Here is a 23,356-nt window from a genome sequence, read left to right as displayed (position 1 = left end):
CAGAGAAGCAAGTCAGCAAGTAGGGTATAAAAGGAGAGCAACTGAAAGTGATCAACTAATGGTTTAGGGATAGAAAAGAGACATTGTGGTAATTGTTCATCTCAGTCCTTCCTCTTCTCTCTTCATCATTCTAGAGACCTACAATTTTCTTTTCAGGATAGGAAAGAGAGTGGTGTGACATTCCCCTGGTGTTATCTGGATCGGTGATCCGCTAGGTCACTCCAATCCTTGACTCTGGGAGCCAGCCTTACTCTGCACTGCTGTGAGAACCCCCACTCCTGGGCCGTTCACGCACAGCCTCTAGCATGTAAGCTGCTCCTCGGATTGTGCAACCGAATAACACTAGCCAATATCTCCGGTCCCAGACACAGCCCTAAGAACCTCTGTCCTGCAGTGTCCAGTTATGCCCGCTGGACGCTGCAAGCTTATATGAGTTTGTCAATTTAACAAAGAAATTGATATGTACCAGGCTTGTTATCCCAAGGGGAGTCTCTGACATGCTTCAAATCGAACGTACTTCTTCAGGTAGAATAAACAAACAGATTTATTAACTATAAAGATAGATTTTAAGTGATTATAAGTCAAAGCACAACAAGTCAGATTTGGTCAAATGAAATAAAAGCAAAATGCATTCTAAGCTGATCTTAACACTTTCAATGCCCTTACAAATTTAGACACGTCTCACCACAGGCTGGCTGGTTGCCCTTCAGCCAGGCTCTCTCCTTTGATCAGCGCTTCAGTCGCTTAGGGGTGATGTCTGTAGATGGAGGTGGAAGAGAGAGGAAGAGCATGGCAAACGTCTCTCCCTTTTATCATGTTCTTTCTTCCCTCTTGGCTTTGCCCCCCCCCTTCAGAGTCAGGTGAGCATTACCTCATCGCTGTCCCAAACTGTCCAAAGGAAGGGGAGTCCAACTCGAGAGTCCAACAGATCCTTTTGTTCCTGCCTAGGACAGCATCCTTTGCTCCTGTGAGGCTGGGCTGGGTTTGTCCCATACATGCCCTGATGAGGTACGAACTGCCTCTCTGCTCTTGGAGAGTTTCTACGTGGGCTTATTTTAAGCCATGAAGACATTTTCAGCCTCCTAACTATATACATGAAATTATAACCTATAATATTACTGTAACAACAATGCTCAGTGCAACATGAGCCTTCCGAAGACATCGGACATAACAAACTTTGCATTGGATACCACACAATCATTTTACAAGGATGAACATGGGGGTGTAGGGTGTTCCCATGAGGTACAGAACGTCACAAATGGACATGCCACAAAGAGATTATCAGTAACCACAGGTCAGTGAAAAATAATGTAACAATGAGGCTACCACAAAAATGAGTAAAGACACCATTTTTATGTACCCACATTGTGGATGACTGAGTGCATAATTTCAGAAGTGCTTGAATTTGCTGGCAATTCATGGGGGGAGGGCGGCGGGAGAATAGGATCAATGCAGAAAGACAGCAATAAAATCATTAGCATGCTGCAGATTTAATTCCTGACAAGATAACACTGGTCACCACAGAATCAAGTACAAGTAGTAAAAAGGACAATTACCTGTTCTGTAACTGGCGTTCTTTGAGATATGTTGCTCCTGTCTATTCCACAGTAGGTGTGCGTGCTCACCACATGCACCAGTGCCGGAAGTTTTTCCCTTAGCAGTACCCATAGTGGGGAGCACCGCTGCGACCGCTAGAGTGGCGCCACTATAGCACACTATAAGGGGAGCTGCGCTGTCCCCCCCATCCTCGGTTCCTTCTTGCCAGACAACTCCGACAGAGGGGAAGGAGGGCGGGATGTGGAATAGACAGGAGCAACACATCTCGAAGAACGCCAGAAACCGTCCTTTCTTCTTCGAGTGATTGCTCCTGTGTATTCCACAGGAGGTGATTCCAAGCAGTATCTGTTGGAGGTGGGTAGGAGTTCACGATGGTTCGGGACGAAGTACCGCCCTGCCGAACCCTGCATCGTCCCTAGACTGGGAGACGATCGCGTAATGCGAAGTAAACATGTGAACAGAGGCCCACGTGGCCGCCCTACAGATGTCTTGAATAGGGACATGGGCGGCATAGGCAGTTGATGAGGCCTGAGCCCTCATCGAGTGAGCCTTAACGATAGGTGGCGGGGGAATCCCTGCCAGGTCATAGCACGTGCGTATGCATGAGGTAATCCAGCGGGAAAGCCGCTGGGTCGAGATAGGTTGCCCTCTTGCCCGCTCGGCCGAGGCAACAAAGAGTTGAGAGGATTTCCGGAACGGCTTGGTCCGATCCAGATAAAAAGCCAACGCTCTACGCACATCTAACACGTGGAGGCGACGCTTCTCATTAGAGAAGTGGGGCTTTTAGGGCAGAGCACGGGAAGAAAGATACTCTGCTCCATATGGAAAGGGGAGACCACCTTCGGGAGGAATGCCGGGTGTGGATGAAGCTGGACCTTGTCCCTATGGAAAACCGTATAGGGGGGTTCCGAGGTTAGGGCCCTGAGCTCGGAGACACGTCAGGCAGACGTGATCGCCACGAGGAAGGCCACCTTCCACGAGAGGTGTGACCAAGAGCATGTGACTAGCGGCTCAAAGCAGGGCCCCGTGAGATGTGACAAGACCAGGTTGAGGTCCCATTGTGGCACCGGGGGTCTAGCATATGGGAACGAATGAACTAGGCCCTTCAGGAAACGGGAGGTCATAGGGTGGGAGAAGACCGAGTGCCCCCGCACCGGCGAGTGAAAGGCCGATATGGCTGCGAGGTGCCAGATCTTGGGTCCTAAGGGACAAAAGGTAATCCAGGACGAACTGGAGAGGAGCTGCGGAGGGGGAAACTCCCCGCTCGCTCGACCACTTGGCAAACCTGGAACACTTTGCTACATACGTTCGACGCGTGGATGGCTTCCTGCTTTCCAGGAGGACTCGCCTCACCTGCTCTGAGTACCTGCTCTCCTCCTCATTCAGCCACGGAGCAGCCATGCTGTCAGGTGGAGCGCGGCCAGATTGGGATGGAGGAGGCGCCCTCCTTCCTGGGAGAGGAGGTCTGGACGGAGCGGTAGTGCCCTCGGGGGGGGCCACCAGGAGGCGTAAGAGGGGCCCGTACCAATGCTGGCGGGGCCACGCTGGGGCTATGAGAATGACCCTTGCCTTGTCCACTTTCACCTTTTCCAGGACCTTGGGGATGAGGGGAAGCGGGGGGAAGGCATATAGGAGCTGGCCCGACCAGCTCATGAGGAACGCGTCCAAGATCGTGTCCTTCCCCACCCCTCCCCTGGAGCAGAACTGGGGGCAACGCTGGTTCCATCGGGTTGCAAATAGGTCGATCTGGGGAGTTCCCCACTCTTGGAAGAGCCGATGAGTGACCTCCGAGAGGAGCGACCACTCGTACTGGGGGGAGAAGACCCTGCTGAGGCGGTCTGCTTGCATATTGCGGACGCCTGGAAGGTGAGCCGCCCGTAGGGAGATATCATGGGCTATACAAAACTCCCATAAGGCTAGGGCTTCCCAGCAGAGGGCTAGGGAATGAGTCCCGCCCTGCTTGTTGATATAGTACATGGCGGCGGTGTTGTCCGTGAGTACTCTGACTACCCTGCCGTGGAAGTGCGTGAGAAACGCTGTACACGCCAGGTGTATCGCCCTGAGTTCCTTGACATTTATGTGTAGGAACAAGTCCGGGGTCGACCACATCCCTTGGGTCTGCACGTTTCCTATGTGGGCTCCCCAGCCTAGGTCCGAAGCATCGGACATCAGATCTACTGATGGGCTGGCCTCTCTGAAGGGAACCCCTTGTAGTATATTGCTCGGGAGGGTCCATCACTGAGGGGAAGCCAGCACCGGGGACGGGATTGTGAGGACCTTGTCCAGGCCGTCTCGGGCTTGTGAGAATTGGGAGGCTAGCCAGATTTGGAGGGGCCTCATCCGGAGTCTGGCATGGCAGACCACATACGTGCAGGCCGCCATGTGACCCAGGAATCGGAGGCATGCCCTGGCCATGGTTACCGGGAACTGGGAGACCGAGGTGATGAGAGCCTTCAGGGTCTCGAACCTGACCAGGGGAAGAGAGGCCGTAGCCTTGGAGGAGTCTAGGAGAGCCCCAATGAACTCTATGCGCTGGACCGGTACTAGGGTAGATTTGGTCTCATTCACGACTAGACCTAGGCTTTTGCAGGTGGCCAGGAGTAGCCGTACGTGGAACTCCACCTCTGGACAAGAGTCGCCCTTGAGGAGCCAGTCGTCCAGGTAAGGAAAGATTTGCACCCCGTTTTCTGAAGTAGGCTGCCACCACTGCCATGCACTTCATGAATACCTTGGGGGCTGTGGACAGGCCAAAGGGGAGGACCACAAACTGGTAGTGTCCCGTCCCCACCACGAATCTGAGGAAGCGTCTGTGCCCCTCGAAAATGTGGACGTGGAAGTAAGCGTCCTGGAGGTCCAGGGCAGCATACCAATCCCCCGGGTCTACAGAGGGGATGATGGAAGACAGGGACACCATGAGGAACTTGGAACGGGTTAGAAACCTGTTCAGGTTGCACAGGTCCAGGATGGGTCTGAGACCCCCTTTCGCCTTGGGGATGAGAAAGTAACGGGAGTAAAACCCCTTGCCCTGGAACTGTGTCGGGACACGTTCCACCGCCCCGAGGCTGAGTAGCCAATCCACCTCCTGGCCCAGGAGACGGGCGTGCTCGGGATCCCCCAAGCCCCAGGTGATGGGCAGGTGGCGTGGAGGGGGAGAAGTGAACTGCAACACGTATCCCTTGGAAATGGTACTGAGGACCCATTGGTCCAACGTTATGCGGGACCATGCTCTGAGGAAGGCAGACAATCGGTTGCAGAACACAAACTTTATTGGTCAGGGGGTCTCCCTGGCAACAGGCCCGGTGCCCCCCTGTTGATAGTCAAAACCGCCGCTTTCCCTGCCTCTTGCCCTTAGGGGGACCAGGCTGCTGGGTAGAGCGGGACTGCCTCTGAGACCGGTGTTTCTGGTCTCTGGGCCTTTTGTATGGGGGCTCCTAGCAGGCAGAGCCGCCGGACTGGGTTTGGCCTTGTCCTTCGCCGGGGGGATGTAGAGGTCCAAGGTCTACAGGGTGGTGCGGGAGTCTTTCATCCCATGCAGCCTGACGTCCGTCTGGTCCGCAAAGAGCACCTTGCCATCGAACGGAAGGTCCTGCATCAGAGATTGGGCCTCTGTTGACAGACCTGACAACAGGAGCCATGACGCCCAGCGCATGGAGATTGCGGAAGCCATGGAGTGAGCCGCCATATCAGCCGCATCCGATGCCGCCTGCAGGGCCGCCTTAGCCGCCGCCGACCCTTCTTCCACCAGCGCCTTGAAGTCCTTCCTATCCTTGTCCGTGAGAAGGGGCTCGAACTTAGGCAAGGACTCCCACAAGTTAAAGTCATATCTGCTGAGTAAGGCTTGGTGGTTGGCTACCCTCAGCTGAAAACTGGCTGATGAATAAATTTTTCTGCCAAAGGAGTCGAGCCTCCTGGTGTCATTATTCTTAGGGGTTGGCACGGGTTGGCCCTGGCGCTCCCTGTGGTTCACCGATTCCACCACAAGTGAGTTAGGCGCCGGGTGGGAGTAAAGGTACTCGTGACCTTTCGCAGGCACAAAGTATTTTCTCTTGGCCTTCTTGGAAATCGGTGCCAAGGAGGCGGGAGTTTGCCACATGGCAATGGTGATGTTGACGACACCTTGGTGTAATGGTAGGGCCACACGGCCCAGTGCCAAGGGGGATAGCACGTTGAAGAGGGAGTCCAACGGTCCTTCCATCTCCTCGGCTTGTAGCTGAAGGCTGGAAGCCACCCGCTTCAGCAAGTCCTGGTGCGCCTTGAAGTCCTCCTGCGGGACCAAGGGCGGCGGTGCCACAATCGCGTCGTCCAGTTCCGGAGACGCAGCACGCGCGGAGTCGCGCACCACAATCGGTGCCAGGGCATCGAGACCCAGGTCGGAGTCCAGAGGCGGGTCTGCCAAGCCTTGGCCCGTCGACGGCCCGACGAGGCCGATGGGGCTTGGGACGTTCCGGCGACAGAACGGGCCCCGGGCTGGTTCGGTACCTGCTGCCACGGCGCCCACTGGCACCATTGCCCCTGCCACGGGGTTCCGTAGCCTTGGGTTTGCTGGGTACCGGGAGGTACAATGAGTCCCGGCGGGGCCACACGGCCCGAGGACGGGAAGGGGACCGAGGCCGAGGTGGCTGAAGAGCGCTCGGTGCCGCGGGAGCGGTGCCTGTGGCGGTGTCTCCCTCGTGATCTGGACCTTGAAGACGAGGAATGGTACTCTCTCGACGAGCTGCTTCGGTAGCCGTGACGACGGTACGAAGCGCGGTGCCTCGACGCCGAGGTACCATGCGGGGAGCCTCTGCTGCGGCGTCTGGTCGAGCGGGAGCTGGAGCGCGAACGCCGCCGCCTGTCACGTCGAGATCTCCTCCGGTACTCACGTCGGGCCAGGGAGCGTTCCCGGTACCTCTCCTGGTGCCTGCAGGAGGGGCCCGTGGTTCCCGTCTCGGCGGCGGGACAGAGGGTCTGGGAAGCGTCGACGGCGGCCGGGTGTCGCTTGACGAGCGGCCGCTGTGCGTCGAGCGGTGCGTCGAGCTGTCTTCGGAGCAAGAGCCACTGCTCACTGAAGAAGCCGAACGGTCCCCTAAGGGGGGCTTACCCCGAGACCTGGGGGTCGTACTCAGCTGCGAGCTCGGAACGGGCAAAGACATAATGTTCTTTGCCGCCTGCACTGCCTCCGGCGTCGACGGCATCCGTACCGGGGATGTCTGGGTCGACTGCACCGGGCTGCTCTGCTCCACTCGAGTTGGCGGTCTTAAGCCCGGGGGGAACCGAGGGCTGCCCAGCGCAGGACCAGCCTCCCCCTTATCCTTGTCGCGGCATCGTTGCGAGGCCGAGCTCTTCCCCTGCTTTTTGGCAGGACAGCGGTGCCTGCTGGTTGAAGGGGCCTCGCTGCATACCGACGACACGGTGGCCGGCATCCGAGTCCGATCTGCGCACCGGGGTCGGAGCCAACGTCAACTCCATCAGGAGAGCTCTGAGTCTGAAGTCCCTCTCCTTTTTAGTCCTTGGTTTGAACGACCTACAGATTTTGCAACGGTCACTAACATGAGTCTCACCCAGGCAGCAAACACACTTAGCATGGGGGTCGCTCCTGGGCATAGAGCGGCGACAGGAGTCGCACGACTTGAAGCCTGGAGCGCGGGGCATGCCCCGGGTCCGAGCCAATGCTGAGAAAACGATCCGACGAATGGTACCGCTAGAGAAGAGAAGGCTGCAGCAAAGCTGGAGCACAAGTTCTGACTACCTTCACTGGTGGCAAGAAGGAACTGAGGGTGGGGGGAGAGCGCAGCTCCCCTTATAGTGCGCTATAGTGGCACCACTCTAGGGGTCGCAGCGGTGCTCCCCACTACGGGTACTGTTAAGGGAAAAACTGCCGGCACCGGTGCACGTGGCGAGCACGCACACCTACTGTGGAATACACAGGAGCAATCACCCGAAGAACTAGGATTTCAGATTATAGTAATTAACTACCAGTTGTCTAGAGGAAACAGATTTATGAGACTTGCTCTCTTCTGCCAACTGTTCCCCAATGTCCAAACTTGTATTATGAAGGTTTATACTTGGTTTTGAAATATTCCTTTCTGCCTAACTTCAGCACTAACTCCTCTGGATGCCTTTTACTTAAAGTGCTAATATGAGTAAGTGACAGAAGTCTGGAACAAATACCCACTAACAAAAATCAGAGGCAACTGGAAGTCTGTAATTCTACTGCTAGTCTCTTGCTCACTAAAGGCCTGAACCTGCAAGAAACTGAGAGCTCTTGGTTCCAACTGACTCCATTGGGAGCTCAGGGCACTCAGCATACTCAAGGAGTAGGCCCCAACTCAAATCTTTCATTTTCCAAGTGCCAAATCAAAGCATGGTCTGTATTCCACCTGGCAGAATTCCCCGAACATGACCATTCATCCACCAAAATTTTACCTTAAGTGCAGACATATGTACAGCCTGAACATCACCCCCATACTCTTCGCAAACCACATCATGAGCCAGCAATTCTTTCTTCACTCTTTCAGGATCAGCTTCAGGTTTGTCACATTTGTTTATGGCAAGGATGATAGGAACTGAGAAAGAAATGAGTATATATCTCTCTTACACCGGTATCACAACATTTACCTAAGCTCTAAATTAAGGTAATGTGCCTTTTCTTCAGTTATTACTGTTTGCTATATGAAACACAAGTGACTCCTGTTTACACATTCAACAAGCACATTTGTTTGCACTAGGCTTAAAACTATGCTCATAAACTGTCCAAACATTGAACATGACATTAATAAAATATCACTGCTGTTTTGGGTTGCAAAATTGTGGGAAAACACAAGAAGTATTTTTTATTGTTTTTATTAAAACTGGTGCTAGTAACAATGCAATAAAGCCATGAAAACTAGCTCCAGAGTGACATTTTGTAAATAATGGATAGTAGTGCTAAAGTATCTTACCCAATAGAATGTTACTAATGTGTGTTATGCAGGAGGTCAGAGTAGATTATTACAATTAGGGTCCTATCAAATTCACACCAATGAAAAATGCGTCACAGACCGTGAAATCTGGTCTTTTGTGTGCTTTTACCCTACACTATACAGATTTCACAGGGGAGACTAATGTTTCTCAATTTGGGGTTCCTGACTCAACAGAGTTGCAGGGGGGGGGGGTCACCTGGTTATTTTAGGGAGGGGGCAGGTCGCAGTATTGCCACCCTTACTTCTGTGCTGCTGCCTTCAGAGCTGGGCGGCCAGAGAGAGGCGGGTGCTGACTGAGGGCCCAGCTTTGCAGGCAGCAGCCTAGAAATAAGGGTGGCAATACCATACCAGGCTGTCACTACTTCTGCACTGCTGCTGGTGGTGGCTTTGCCTTCAGAGCTGGGCAGCTGGAAACTACAACTCCCTTTTGGGTGAGGACCCCCAATTTGAGAAACGCTGGTCTCCTCCATGAAATCTGCATATTATAGGGTAAAAGCACACAAAAGACCAGATTTCGGGGGGGGGGGGGGGAGACCAGATTTCATAGTCCGTGACATGTTTTTCATGGCCTTGAATTTGGTAGGGCCCTACTTACAATCTATGAACCTATAATACTCAGTACTATCTATCCTAGCTATTTCTAAGATGCCTGTTACCAATATCTATATGCATCAGTCAACAAAGAGAATCAACACTACTGTTCATTTGTATTCACTAGCAAAATTAAAGAAGTAAGGAATAAATTCTGTTTACAAAAGCTAGAGGTGTAGTTATGTAGGTGTAACTATGGTAGAATTCTCCAAGTGCAAACTTAGCTTCTCTCTGTTCACCACAAATAAAGTTTTTAGATGTCCCATTCTGGGCTTTAAAACATATGTTTTAGGATGTGAACTGGAAATCTGGAAGGATTCTCACGCCTGGTGGGTGCAGAAGCAGCAGGAAGGGAAACTCTTCATGCCCCCCTCTGCAGTGATCCATATAGCCAAGCTAAATGCAGCATTAATGGTGTCAAAGGGGTTGCCACCTAGCCCTCCCACGCCCTCAGTCAAAGAAATTTATTATAACAGAGACCCTTCGGGAGCTGGGGGTCCACCCTCTGAGAACTGTAGAGGAAAAAAGCACCTTTTTCTCTTCTCTGTGCATCATCATATTGTTCTCAATTTCATCAAAAGTCAGAACAGGTTTTGTGGTGGTGCATTTGCCAAAACTACTCTAGAACTTTTCATCTCCTCTCCACTCAAAGTGATTCTGCAAACTGCTGCCTAACACATACACTGTGAAAAATCTGGAATTTAAGCCCGGGTCAATTTGATGTAAAAGAGTTAATCACAATGCAACCTCGCTAAGGCTGCTAAAATCATGTGAGTGGCTCAAGATTGTAAATGTCTTTTCATAGCATTGCTTTGATCCGCTTTTCTTTTGGTGGTAGAAGAAGAGCTAAAACTTTACAAGATGCTCAGGAAGAAAGCCCTGAGATAGCAAAAGAACCAGCAGCATATTTCAAAAATGTCTCTTTAGCAAGGAACCCATATTTTAATATCAAAGACTTTACTGTCATTCACTGGCAGAGATCTAACCCACAAAACAACTTAGATCTATTTTTAAAATACTTTGCAAAATCATCATTGAAATTTACCTTCCTATGCATAAACGTTGACTAGTTCCACCTTAACTATGGTGATAATGATAAAGAAAAAAAAAAAATCTTCCTCACATGTCAAGAAAAATCAGTTGCCTTGAGTTATAGAAAGCTGTTTAAAGAATTACCCGCTAATATATTTATAATTAATGTGTTACTATCTAGGCTACAATAAAAATTTTAAGATTAAGGCTATAGAAATCAAGACAAAAAATACTGAAGATACTGAAAAATTCCAGTGCTGGCCATGTTACTGTTCTATGTGAGAAAACTAAGGATTATAAAACCCTGAAAAGTTGAAAGTGATTTGGAAACAAATTTAGACCATTGAATATCAAGCTGCCAAAGACTTCTGAAATTGCAAAGACATTTTAAAAATGGAATTATGAAACTGCTAGACCTCAATTATTCTGATTTCTCTGTAAAATGAGTAGAGGGAACTAGCCTTATGATTCTAGAAAGATATGCTATTAAAATCCCTCCACTCTGTAGATTGGGGTTAAAAGCAATCAGTGGGATCAGGCGTAGGTAGTACATTCCTCCAAGACTACACATGATCTGGAAAGCAGTGAACAGGTACAATTCCCAGTAGGGTCCTTTAGGAGTTGGTTCTTGGCCATATGCTACTTAATATTTCTATCAATAATCTGGAAGAAAACATGAAATCATCACTGATAAAGTTTACAAATGACACAAAAGTTGGGGAAGTGGTAAACAACGAAGAGGACAGACCACTGATTCAGAAAGATCTGGATCGGTTGGTAAACTGGGCTCAACCAAAGAATATGCATTTTAAATACAGTCAGATGTAAATGTGTATATTTTAGGCCATACTTACAGGATCGGGGGCTCTATTTTGGGAAGCAGTGATTTTGAAAACGATTTGGGGGTTGTGGTTGATAATCAGCGGAACAAGAGCTCCCAATGAGATGCTGTGGCCAAGAAAACTAATGTGATCCTGGGATGCATAAACAGGGCAATCACAAGTAGGAGTAGAGAGGTTTATTTTACCTCAGTATTTGGCACTGGTACAACTGCTGCTGTAATACTGTGTCCAGTTCTGGTGCCCACAATTCAAGAAGGATGTTGATAAATTGGAGAGAGTTCAGAGAAGAGCCATGGGAATGATTAAAAGATTAGAAAACATGCCTTATAGTGATAGATTGAGCTCTTTGAGTCTATTTAGCTTAACAAGGAGAAAGTTAAGGGTGACTTGATTACAGAATGTAAGAATCTAGCTAGCGAACAAGTATTTAATAATGGGCTCTTCAGGTCTACCAGAGAAAGGTATAACTTTATCCAATGGCCGGAAGTTGAGAGTAACCAACCACTGGAACAACTTACCAAGCGTCGTGGTGGATTCTCCGTCACTGACAATTTTAAAATCAAGATTGGATGTTTTTCTACAAGATGTTTTCTATGAAATTATTTTGGGGAAGTTTTATGGGCTGTGCTATACAGGTCAGATTACATGATCACAATGGTCCCTTTGGGCCTCAGAATCTATTAGACACATTTATATTGCTACAAAATGGACTCAGTTATTTCATAGGATTCTTTAAGGAGAAAAACATCCCCAACCTGAATGGACTTGGATTTGGTAGGAGGATTATCTTTTGTGGGAGAGGACAGGCTGCTATTTGTTTTGTACCAGTGTTTATTCTTTGAATTGTTACTAGAGCATGTCTTGGTATATAGTGCTGGGTATTAACACACCACAAATTTAAAAAAATGAAATGTTAAAAGGTCAAATATACAGTACCTTTGGCATTTTTAGCATGTTGAATGGATTCTATAGTTTGTTTCATTACTCCATCTTCTGCTGCTACAACCAATATGACAATATCAGTGACCTGTGTACCCCTTGCCCTCATTGCTGAAAAGGCAGCATGTCCTGGAGTATCAAGAAAAGTTATCTTTTCCCCAGAAGGCAAATGTACTGTGAAAACATAATTTAAAACACAATATACTTTAAGCATAATCTTTCCCATAGTTTTCTTTGAACTAATACACCTTCCTCCATGAACAATTTGTATATCATCTATGAAAGTTAACACACTGTTTCTGTCATAGCAGATATCAAAAACGTGAAAAAAGCAGTGCTACTAATGAGCATACCACTGGAGACAAACTCAGTGGTTAAAGGATAATGACGAGTTTAATTTATAAAGACTGGGACTTCCAAGGGGGTCTAAGGCAGATCTGCAATCGGAACTGGATGCCTATCAAAAGGGAGTTGGGTGCCTGACTGCCTGAGTCCCCTTTGAAAATCTGTCATAGTGCCTTTTATCCAGAAACATCCTAACGTACGTATATCACCTCACCCACAACTGAAATGCAGAACGAGTCTTGAGGTGAAGCACAGCAAGTCTTCAGTTTTAAAAAGCAACACTATCCAACAGTTTAATATATACATAAAACTATATATAACACTTTTAATCTATGAATTTCTAAGAGTTTTATAAAAGAAGGGTTATTTTACAGGCAGGGAAATTGAAGCACAAATATGAAATGACTTGCCCACAGCAAGGTCAGTGGCAGAGCTGTGAACAAAACAAAAGGATGCTGAATCCAAATCCAACGTACTCTGCACTAGACCATGTTACCTCTCTCTAGGACAGGAAGGAAGAACAACATATGAAATTGTAACTACAAGAGGAATGGCAGATAGGCACACTACAATTATGAAAATTGGAATTGGGCCAGGATGCAGGGGGTTTTTTTTTATCCTTACACTTGCAAAAAGTGCCATGGGATCTTTAATGTCCCCAAGTGATCAAGTCCTTATAGTATTTGTCCGGGTTCCCTCCCCACTCTCAACTCTGGGGTACAGATGTGGGGACCTGCATGAAAGAACCCCTAAGCTTATATTCCACCAGCTTAGGTTAAAAACTTCCCCAAGGCACAAATTCCTTGCCCTGGGATGGTATCGCTGCCACCACCAAGTGAGTTAGACAAAAGATTCAGGAAAAGGATCACTTGGAGTTCCTGTTTCCCCCAAATATTCCCCCAACCCCCTTCACCCCCTTTCCTGGGGAGGCTTGAGAATAATATGCCAACCAAATAGGTAACCACGGTGAGCACAGACCAGACCCTATTATAAAGAAAAAAAGTAAAAGAAGCACATTTGTAAAATCAGGATGGAAGTTAATTTTACAGTGTAATCAGATTCAAAACACAGAGGATTCCCCTCTAGGCAAAACTTTAAAGTTACAAAAAAAACAGGAATAAACCTCCCTCTTAGCCTAGTGAAAATTCACAAGCTAAAACAAAAGATAATCTAACATTTCCTTCCTATTACTTACAATTTGTAATCTTAGATGCTTAGTTCAGGTATGGCTTTAGGAGATGTATTTTCCCTGCCCTGGTTCCTCGCTGACCCGGAGAGAACACATAAAGAGAACAAACAAAAACCTTCCCCCACAGATTTGAAAGTATCTTCTCCCCTTATTGGTCCTTTTGGTCAGGTGCCAACCAAGTTATTTGAGCTTCTTAACCCTTTACAGGTAAAAGAGGGATTTCATGCTACCCTTAGCTGTATGTTTATGACAGTATTATTTCAACATTGCAAATAGTATGCATAATGCTTTTAAGTTCCATCCAAGCAATATGTTCATGTTTTTTTCTGCTATATAGCAAAAAACCTTGCATATAATTGTATTCTGTTCAAGTAAACTGTAAGCAAAGCTGACTACTATATATAGTGTATAACAAACTGTTTATATATATATATATATGGGTAAATCATACCAAGAAAGGCACCAATATGCTGGGTGATGCCTCCTGCTTCCATTGCTGCCACTTGAGTTTTTCGCAGACTGTCAAGTAAAGTTGTTTTCCCATGATCAACATGGCCCAATATAGTAACAACTGGAGGCCTTGGGGTTAATAAAGCTGGATCAGCAGGAGGCCTACAATTAATAGCAAAACATTAGTTTTGTCAAACACTCTGTGTAATATCTATGGGCAATAATGATCTCTATGTATAATTAGTAGCCATGTATTATAGCTCAGTGTTTAATAGAACAGTCGAGTTCTCCCCCTAGCCTTCACAAAGAACAAAATGTAATAAAAAAATCACTAATTAAAGTATTTTTCCCTCTTTATAGCAAACAATCTTATTTATGTCAGTATCAATTAATACAGCAACCCCAATTAGATGAAGCAAGAAGCAACATTTTTTAGAAAGTTTCACAAAAATCAACATCAACTAAAACAGAAGACGTCTTAACACTGATGTAGCAAATTACATGGGCAAAGGAATCAAACCAGAAGTTAAAATTTATTTTTTAAATATTATCAGCTGTATATCCCAAATGTGCTATTTTAATAGTAGTAGGAAACAATCAAAAGAACCACCACAATTTTACCTTCTCACAGCATCTTTATTTTCTCTGACTTTTTCTTGTTTTAATTTTGCCCATTTGCATTTCATCCCTGATTTATTAACAACTTCCTTAATCCAGACTTCTTCCAAAACTGAATCTGGTTCTAGTGAGTCTAGGTCAACACCTGTGAGTAGTAGGGCTTCATACACATGATCTGATTAAAGAAATAGTAAAAACATTTAACAACACTTTATCCTCCAGAAGGTACCTGCGATAGAGATACCCATTAATACAATAAATGCTTTCATCCAATATTCCAGCTCCACTCAAGGAAGTGCAGGGCAGTGAAGGAAAAGTAGCAGTTTTCCTTCCTTTTCTCGGTATGTTGGATGTGAATTAGTAGTGCAAATAAATGATTTATACACACAGTACTTAATTATCAGAGGGGTAGCTGTATTAGTCTGGATCTGTAAAAAGCACGTCTGACGAAGTGGGTATTCACCCACGAAAGCTTATGCTCCAATACGTCTGTTAGTCTATAAGGTGCCACAGGACTCTTTGTTGCTTTTTACAGTAGTTAATGTACATCTTCCCAAAATACTCCATCTTGAAAGTATTTTTACTTGTCCCAGATTAATATAAAACATTCCTATAATATTGTATATTTATATGGACCAATCATCTTCAATTAGCTGTTCTGAAACAAAACCATCTAATTAAATGATGTAATGATTTTATTAATATGCATAACTTTCAAGTTTTTGATATATTTTCATCCTATGCACAGAGTAAATGACTAGCAAGAGAACTGAAGTTTCAAGTACATCTGGTGATGCAAAAAAAAGTATTTACTCGTGGTCCATGAGAATAGGCTGGTCACATGGCACTGGTTCCTTTTATTTCCAGGTGTTAAACTGCATTAGGGATTGCTGAAAACACTTTTCTTTATCACTTTCCCATTTAGTTCTATAGCAGCAGTTGCCAGAGGTATATTATGCAATAGTGAAAGCAGGGGGAGGGCGTACAATTGCAAATAGGAACCGGCCAAAGTTAACAGCCAAATTCTGCCCTCTAACACACACACAACCAAGGTTAAGACTCCCCTCCCCCATCAGGTTTCTGAGAAAGTGAGCAAATGGGTTTATTTTGTAGACTTACCTCCTCTATTATCCCAGCCTATCCCATTAAAATTCATACTGAGTGTGCTAGAGCATCAACAAATAAAAGAACACTTTCTCCTATCACCTGTGGGACATTTTTTTTAAATGTCTAGGTTGGTCCAATTGTTTTATTTACTTATTTCAGTCCAAACGTTTACCAGATCAAAGGAACTCAACTCATCGGAATTAGATGGTAGAGAAGTGCCACAGAAGATGACAAAATCTCAGACAAATCTGTTCATTCCCCCTCTTTTGTAGTACTGGAAATGCAGGAAACAATGCAACAATTAAGAGTTGCTAATGAGTGACATGAGCACTACTGGAAAATTTAATGAGTCAGCAGACATCTCAGACATACACAAAGGGTACGTCTTCACTACCTGCCGGATCGGCGGGTACTAATCGATCTATCGGGGATCGATTTATCGCATCTCATCTAGACGCGATAAATCGATCCCCGAACGCGCTCCCCGTCAACTCCGGAACTCCACCAGAGCGAGAGGCGAAAGCGGAGTCAACGGGGGAGCCGCGGCCGTCGATCCCGCGCTGTGAGGATGCGAGGTAAATCGATCTAAGATACGTCGACTTCAGCTACGCTATTCTCGTAGCTGAAGTTGCGTATCTTAGATCGACATTCCCCCCCCCCGAAGTGTAGACCTGCCCAAAGAGCCATGGCAGATTTTCTTTATTCTCAGCACAGTGCTGAGAAAGGCTGTTAAGATGGGCATGTACGTGAGTACAGAATTAGGTAAAAAAAACTGAAAATTAGTTTAATTCTGATAAACAATTGATTTCAGGCATCAATGGTATAATATATTTGCTGAAAGTGTAAAAATATAGCACTATGACCCTAAAACTTTATTAGTGTATATTAGTAAGTAAAGCTTTGTCTGCACTGGGAAATAGCCCAATTTCAGCCATCACTGCAGCTGCACCACTGCAACCTCTAATGTAAATAAGGGAAATTACAATTTGCATGGATGGAGGTTACTCCTGTTTCAAACAGATGTAAGCTCTACTGGTGTAAATCCCAGCTTTCTCTGCCTACATTTGGGTTTTGCACTAGTACAGCTATAGCAATTGTTGAAATTGTCTGCATTGGAAATTAGCCTCAAGGCCCACGTTGTTCTAGCTGACAAAATATGTTAAAAGAGTGGAATTATAATTGCTTGTTTGCTAGTGGAAAGTCAAGTATTAAATACGCTGCTCAAAACGTGCACTAATATGGCAACACCACCATGATTTGTTTGGTCTTTTACCATCAGTTTTCAGCTTGAGGACCTCAGCGCACCAAGCCTTTCCTGACTGATGTCTGCTGGAAAGCTGTGCTAAAGATGTAGCGTTAGAGTGGTGCTATTCTTCTGCACTGAAACATTTGATAAAAACAGTTGCATAATCCTAGTCAATTTCATTCACAATTTATCTAATACAGTATGTAAAGTATTTCACCATAGGAAGATGGTGCTATTCTAATTCTCTACCTGTTGGCAGGAAAAGTGAAGAACATAGAGGGAAAAAAAATCAGAAACAGAAGATGTAGGCTCACAGAGACAAACATACAAAGAAAAGGTCACTCAAATAAGGCAAAAATATTTCTTATGTAACGGTGGTGTTCATAAATGTTCATAATCAGGATTATATGACTACTAACGTTTTCTTTTCATTTGGTTAGAACTCTGATATAAGAAGTTTGTCTGGCAGTGGACAGGGGATTTATTGTGGATCCTGAAGAGAAAAGGTGTGGTAATCAAATTATAATTGATTTGCATGACATTTCCTATAGCATTCTTCAAAACTCCATTATTGTCTTAAATATAACACTGCTGGATCTTTTTTCAAAAGAATAAATTGGCTCACCTATGTCTTTATCCATAGCTCTTGCAAGATCTTGAACTGTCATCCTCTGCTGTATCTTTACCTCCTGCCTTTCTATTTTAGGTTTTATTGGTGGTAATTTCTGTTTCCCTGGTCTTTTCCCCTACAAAGGAGTAAGACGTGCGTTAGGCTATATGGGTGGCATAAATTAAGGAATGACTAATAAACAATATTTAAAGGGCCAATGAAAACAAAAATTGTAAGTTGTAAAGAAATATCTTTGCCTACATTACAAACAAATTACTGAAAAATGTTAAAATAGTGAATATTTTAAAAATCACTTAGCGGCATTTTTACTGTTTTTTGCATATCTCTCATTTTGAGCAATGAAAATCATTTCCACTTGTTTATAGTCAGTTTTTCTTTCAGATTTTTGGTGCTGCAACATTTGGATTTAAAAAACTTCAAATGAATGTTTGGGAGAGAGCGCCAATACATCTACAAATATATTAATATGTCTTGTAAATCTAAAGTAAATTCTCTATACAGTGGAGTAATAATCTTATACACAGTAAATTCATTACTAACAGAGTTTCTATTTATATAATGAAAATGCTCAAAAATTGATTTTTTTGCACTTTGTACTTTCAGATGGGATAAAGTAGTTGTTGGAACTTGTTCATCACCTCCTTTGTAGCTAAAAGCCTATATTGTGAGAGTGCAACACCGGTGAATGTGTCTGTTTGCCAGAGCTGTGGGTGCAGCTGAACTGGCCACATAGGGTATGTGGATGACCGCAGAGGCTTCCACTGTGTTCTGTGAATTTTCCTGTAAGAAAGACTATGCAGCTGTCTGCAAGCACAATGTAACTGGACCAGGTTTTCCAATTTCAGCATCATCCCTCGGTTCATTTCTTCACTGTGAATAGAAAAGATACAATGAAATCAGGGTGGTTTTGATTTAAATCAAATTGATTTAAAAAATCTGATTTAAATGAAAATAAGCCTGCTTTTTGACAATTCATAATACTTGTCTTAGGTCATTCCAAATTGAATCAATTATCATCCAATTACACTTCTAGAGAACTATACAATGAATTTACTAGTTTGAAAAATGTCAGTTATATAGACTGAAGATAAAAAAAAAAAATCTACAGCAAGTCCCCAAATAACAGGGTGGGTAAAAATCAATGATTTAACAAAACAAAACAAAAAAAAATTGATTTTTTTTATTTAAATCGGATTTTTTGGATAAAATACATTTGAGGAAAAAACGTATCTGAAGATAGTTTTGAGCTATAATGTATCTTAATTAAAACTATCTCATCATGGAATAGGGATTATAAATTCTAATTCTATAGTATGAGACAATATATTCATGTAATGTTTAAGAAAAGTTTTGTAAATTAGTTCCAATAGTTCATGGATTAGGGACCCAATTTTATGGGGTTCCAGGGGCTTCTGTATAGATTATTTAGGTTAATCTTTCTATCTACCCAATGGGACTCAGTGCTCAGTCTAGATGATACCATCAGAGATGCTTAGTTTTGCAGTTCTCAAACTTTGGATTTGTGTCTCCAGAGATAACATGCTTGTTAACAGCAAAAATGTTTTTAAATAAATAAATAATATAGAGAGGTGAGAAATAACAGATCTCAACCCTATCGTCCCTCTGCAAATTTGTTTACACAGAGTCAATCCCTTACCTCTCTCTAAAAATGCAAAGTTTCAAAAAGTTAAATGAATAGAAGATTGTTGGGGGCGGAATAGATCTGGACAAGGAGAAGGAGTCTGGAGATAAATGTGAGAAGGGAGAAACAGACAGTAGAAACAAAAGTGAAACTGTTTGAGCAGCATATTCCAGAAGTTGGTGTTGGTCCTGCTTTGAGCGGATATTGGACTATATGACCTCCTGAGGTCTCTTCCAACCCTAATATTCTATGATTCTAGGTCTTGAGGTCTTTCTGAGTGTAGCCTTCATTGATTTGAGATCTACCATACCATTCTCTCACTAGAAGGGAAAACCTATAATGGCAGCAGGCCATAAAAGAGACCCAGTTTGGGAATATTTTAATGAAGTTCCTCTACCTGTGGGTAAGACAGGCATGCGTGCAAAATGCAAACAGTGCAATAAAGAAATGCAAGCCCTGGTTGCCTGAATGAAACCACATCATGAGAAGTGTTCCTTCTCAGGAGGAAGCTGCGTTGAAGATGAAAGGAACATGTCTGAACATGCAGGATCTTCAGGTTGGTCCTTAAGAACGAAGTATGAAATAAAAAAGTTTACCAACCGTTGGTAAACTTTTTTATTTCATACTTCGTTCTTAAGGACTGCCTGTCTTCCTTCTGGACTATTCTTGAATTCTCAGGTTTGAGCAAAAAATACAGTTGTTAGTACCAGAGAGTAACTATCATTTTAGATGCAGTTGTGATAAAAAATAAATAGCTGAAAAAGGCAGATCGTCCTTTTACAATTTCACTTTAAAATATACTGAGTGTCAGTGAATGCAATGAGTAATACTAAATTAGCAGTATGGTAATAATAATTAAATAACTGCATTGACTTATTTTGTTTAGGAGAATCCATCCTCAACATACACGATTCTGAAGACTATCCACCTTCAAGATCACCATCATTTTCTATAGTTTCAGAGTTATCTGCCAATGATAGTGTTTCAGTCACATCATGTATGTCACATAGCCACAGTACATCACCTGTAGCAAAAAGAAAAAAAAAAAATCATCATCCAGAAACAATCATAGATAAGTTTGTGATAAGAACCAGCAAATTACAAAAAGAGGTAATTGATGAAAAAATTGCCTGGTTTGTTTATGCAACAAACTCTCCTTGCCATATGATTGAGAACCCACACTTCATTAACATGGTTCAGTCATTAAAACCAGGATACAGTCCACCTAATAGAGCAGATGTCGCAGGCAAATTGCTGGATAAAGTGTATGAAAGAGAAATTGAGCAGTGTGCAAAAAATCTAGAGGGTAAAATTGTTAACCTGAGCTTTGATGGGTGGAGCAATGTCCACAGTGATCCTGTTATATGTGCTTATATGACAACAGAAGGGAATGTCTTCCTTACAGAAACAATGGATACATCAGGAAATGCACACACAGCAGAATACTTACAAGAAGTAGCAGTAAAATCTATAACAAACTGTGAAACTGAAGAAAAAATTCAAATGTCTAGTACGCAGCTTGGTCACAGACAATGCTGCAAATGTATCCAAGATGAGAAAAAATTATTTAGAAGAGAGTCCCAAGCTAATAACATACGGTTGCAGTGCTCATTTGATGCACCTCCTAGCCAAAGACTTCAGTGTTCCAGAAATTGCAAAATACTTCCATAATAACCACTTTGCAGCAGCTGCTCTGAAAAAAGTGGGAGGAACCAAGCTAACTCTCCCAGAAGACGTGTGATGGAACTCAGTAGTGGACTGTTTTGAGCACTATATCAAGAACTGGCCTAATCTGATGACAGTTTGTGAACAAAATCGTGAAAAAATAGATGGCACTGTCACAGCCAAAGTTCTCAACATTGGGCTTAAGAGAAGTGTTGAACACACGCTGTTGAAATTTGGAAGGATCTGAGTGAGATCTTAAAAAGAGAAACATGCAATGACAGAGTTAAATTACAAGCATTAAAAAAACGAATGGGACAAGCATTATCTCCAGCTCATTTTCTTGCAAATATTCTCAATACTTTGATTATGGAGGGATGGTACCAGGGTCAGACCTTAACTGCTGAAGAAGAGGAGTTGGCTATGACATGGACATCAAGCAATCATCCCTCCATAATGCCAACTATAATAAACCTCAAAGCTAAGGGTGAACCGTTCAAGAAATATATGTTTGCTGATGTTTTAAAGAAAGTCACACCAGTGAATTGGTGGAAGTCACTTAAGCACCTGGATTCAGAGACTGTTGAAGTGATAATCTCACTTTTAACAGCAGTAGCTTCTTCTGCCAGTGTAGATAGAATATTTTCTTCCTTTGGACTAATTCATTCCAAATTGAGAAATGTTTGGGACCTGAAAAAGCAGGAAAGCTTGTTTTTCTTTTCCAGATTATGAACAAACAGGAACATGAAAGTGAGGACGAATGAGTTAGCTGCAGAAGCCAATATTTTAAGTATCAGAGGGGTAGCCATGTTAGTCTGGATCTGTAAAAAGCAACAAAGAGTCCTGTGGCGCCTTAAAGACGAACAGATGTATTGGAGCATAAGCTTTCGTGGGTGAATACCCACTTCGTCAGACGCATGTAATGGAAATTTCCAGAGGCAGGAATAAATATGCAGGCAAGAATCAGTCTGGAGATAACGAGGTTAGTTCAATCAGGGAGGATGAGGCCCTCTTCTAGCAGTTGAGGTGTGAACAGCAAGGGAGGAGAAACTGCTTTTGTAGTTGGCTAGCCATTCACAGTCTTTGTTTAATCCTGATCTGATGGTGTCAAATTTGCAAATAAACTGAAGCTCAGCAGTTTCTCTTTGAAGTCTGGTCCTGAAGTTTTTTTGCTGTAAGATGGCTACTTTTACATCTGCTATTGTGTGGCCAGGGAGGTTGAAGTGTTCTCCTACAGGTTTTTGTATATTGCCATTCCTAATATCTGACTTGTGTCCATTTATCCTTTTACGTAGGGACTGTCCAGTTTTACATCGGCCAAACTCCTCCCTTGGTGTTCACACCTCAATTGCTAGAAGAGGGCCTCATCCTCCCTGATTGAACTAACCTCGTTATCTCCAGACTGATTCTTGCCTGCATATTTATACCTGCCTCTGGAAATTTCCATTACATGCGTCTGATGAAGTGGGTATTCACCCAGGAAAGCTTATGCTTCAATACATCTGTTAGTCTTTAAAGTGCCACAGGACCCAATATTTTAAGTTTCTCGTGTTGACCTGGCTGACATAGTCAATTTAATTTTTGTTTTTTTAAAAAAATATTTCATATAACTATTTTAGTTAAAAACAATTTTAACAAAAACAAACCTGATTTTAGAATACTGCGTACAGATGTGGTCTCCTCATCTCAAAAAAGATATACTGGCATTAGAAAAGGTTCAGAGAAGGGCAACTAAAATGATTAGGGGTTTGGAATGGGTCCCATACGAGGAGAGATTAAAGAGGCTAGGACTTTTCAGCTTCGAAAAGAGGAGACTAAGGGGGGATATGATAGAGGTATATAAAATCATGAATGATGTGGAGAAAGTGAATAAGGAAAAGTTATTTACTTGTTTCCATAAGAACGAGGGGCCACCAAATGAAATTAATAGGCAGCAGGTTTGAAACAAATAAAAGGAGGTTCTTCTTCACATAGTGCACAGTCAACCTGTGGAATTCCTTGCCTGAGGAGGTTGTGAAGGCTAGGACTATAACAGGGTTTAAAAGAGAACTGGATAAATTCATGGAGGTTAAGTCCATTAATGGCTATTAGCCAGGATGGGTAAGGAATGGTGTCCCTAGCCTCTGTTTGTCAGACGGCGGTGATGGATGGCAGGAGAGAGTTCACTTGATCATTACCTGTTAGGTTCACTCTCTCTGGGGCACCTGGCATTGGCCACTGTTGGTAGACAGGATACTGGGCTGCATGGACCTTTGGTCTAACCCAGTACGGCCATTCTTGTGTTCTTATGTTCTAGAAAACTTGAATGTCTAACTAAATTCAAAAAATAATATGCTTGTTTTGTTAAAATATTATGTTTGCTGTTGAAGAAAAAAAATCCAGAATATATAATGTTGCTGTTTTAGTTAAATAAAACAATTTAAATGTCTGTCTGGTGATGTTCTCCTCCTAATGCAACATGGCAAGAAAATCCTCCAAATATTAATGATTAACCTGTTGAATTGGAGATAGTTCACCTCCCAATGACTTCATAAATATCTGCTTCAATTACCTTTTGGTAAATG

General features: G+C 44.0%; 2 protein-coding genes across 3 annotated transcripts in view; both read right to left on the bottom strand.

Annotated features, from left to right (window-relative positions):
- MTIF2 (mitochondrial translational initiation factor 2) overlaps positions 1-23,356 on the bottom strand; it is a 40,025-nt gene that overhangs the window by 14,408 nt on the left and 2,261 nt on the right. Inside the window, exons 1-7 of one of the 2 annotated variants that reach the window (XM_024215560.1) lie at positions 20,038-20,077; positions 18,127-18,358; positions 17,483-17,603; positions 14,508-14,679; positions 13,888-14,048; positions 11,900-12,076; positions 7,963-8,102 (exon numbers count right to left, since the gene is read on the bottom strand). In XM_024215560.1, coding sequence (XP_024071328.1) covers positions 7,963-8,102; positions 11,900-12,076; positions 13,888-14,048; positions 14,508-14,679; positions 17,483-17,603; positions 18,127-18,351 — 996 coding nt within the window. In that variant the 5' untranslated portion in view covers positions 18,352-18,358; positions 20,038-20,077. Of the gene's footprint in view, positions 1-7,962; positions 8,103-11,899; positions 12,077-13,887; positions 14,049-14,507; positions 14,680-17,482; positions 17,604-18,126; positions 18,359-20,037; positions 20,078-23,356 lie in introns of those variants that run through there. The other variant, XM_024215570.1, reaches the window with a different exon arrangement.
- Positions 1,876-6,131, bottom strand: LOC112117576. The gene is made up of 2 exons (XM_024215582.3): positions 6,056-6,131; positions 1,876-4,864 (listed from the first exon to the last, which is right to left on the bottom strand). Exon 2 carries the CDS (start codon positions 3,724-3,726, stop codon positions 2,632-2,634), a length of 1,095 nt encoding a protein of 364 aa, XP_024071350.2. The 5' UTR covers positions 3,727-4,864; positions 6,056-6,131; the 3' UTR covers positions 1,876-2,631.

This window comes from Terrapene carolina, unplaced genomic scaffold (genome assembly GCF_002925995.2).
Source record: "Terrapene carolina triunguis isolate 2854851 unplaced genomic scaffold, T_m_triunguis-2.0 Scaffold132, whole genome shotgun sequence".
Taxonomy (NCBI): domain Eukaryota; kingdom Metazoa; phylum Chordata; order Testudines; family Emydidae; genus Terrapene; species Terrapene triunguis.
Note: the sequence above shows the minus strand (reverse complement) of the source record. Positions and strands in the feature narration are given on the sequence as shown.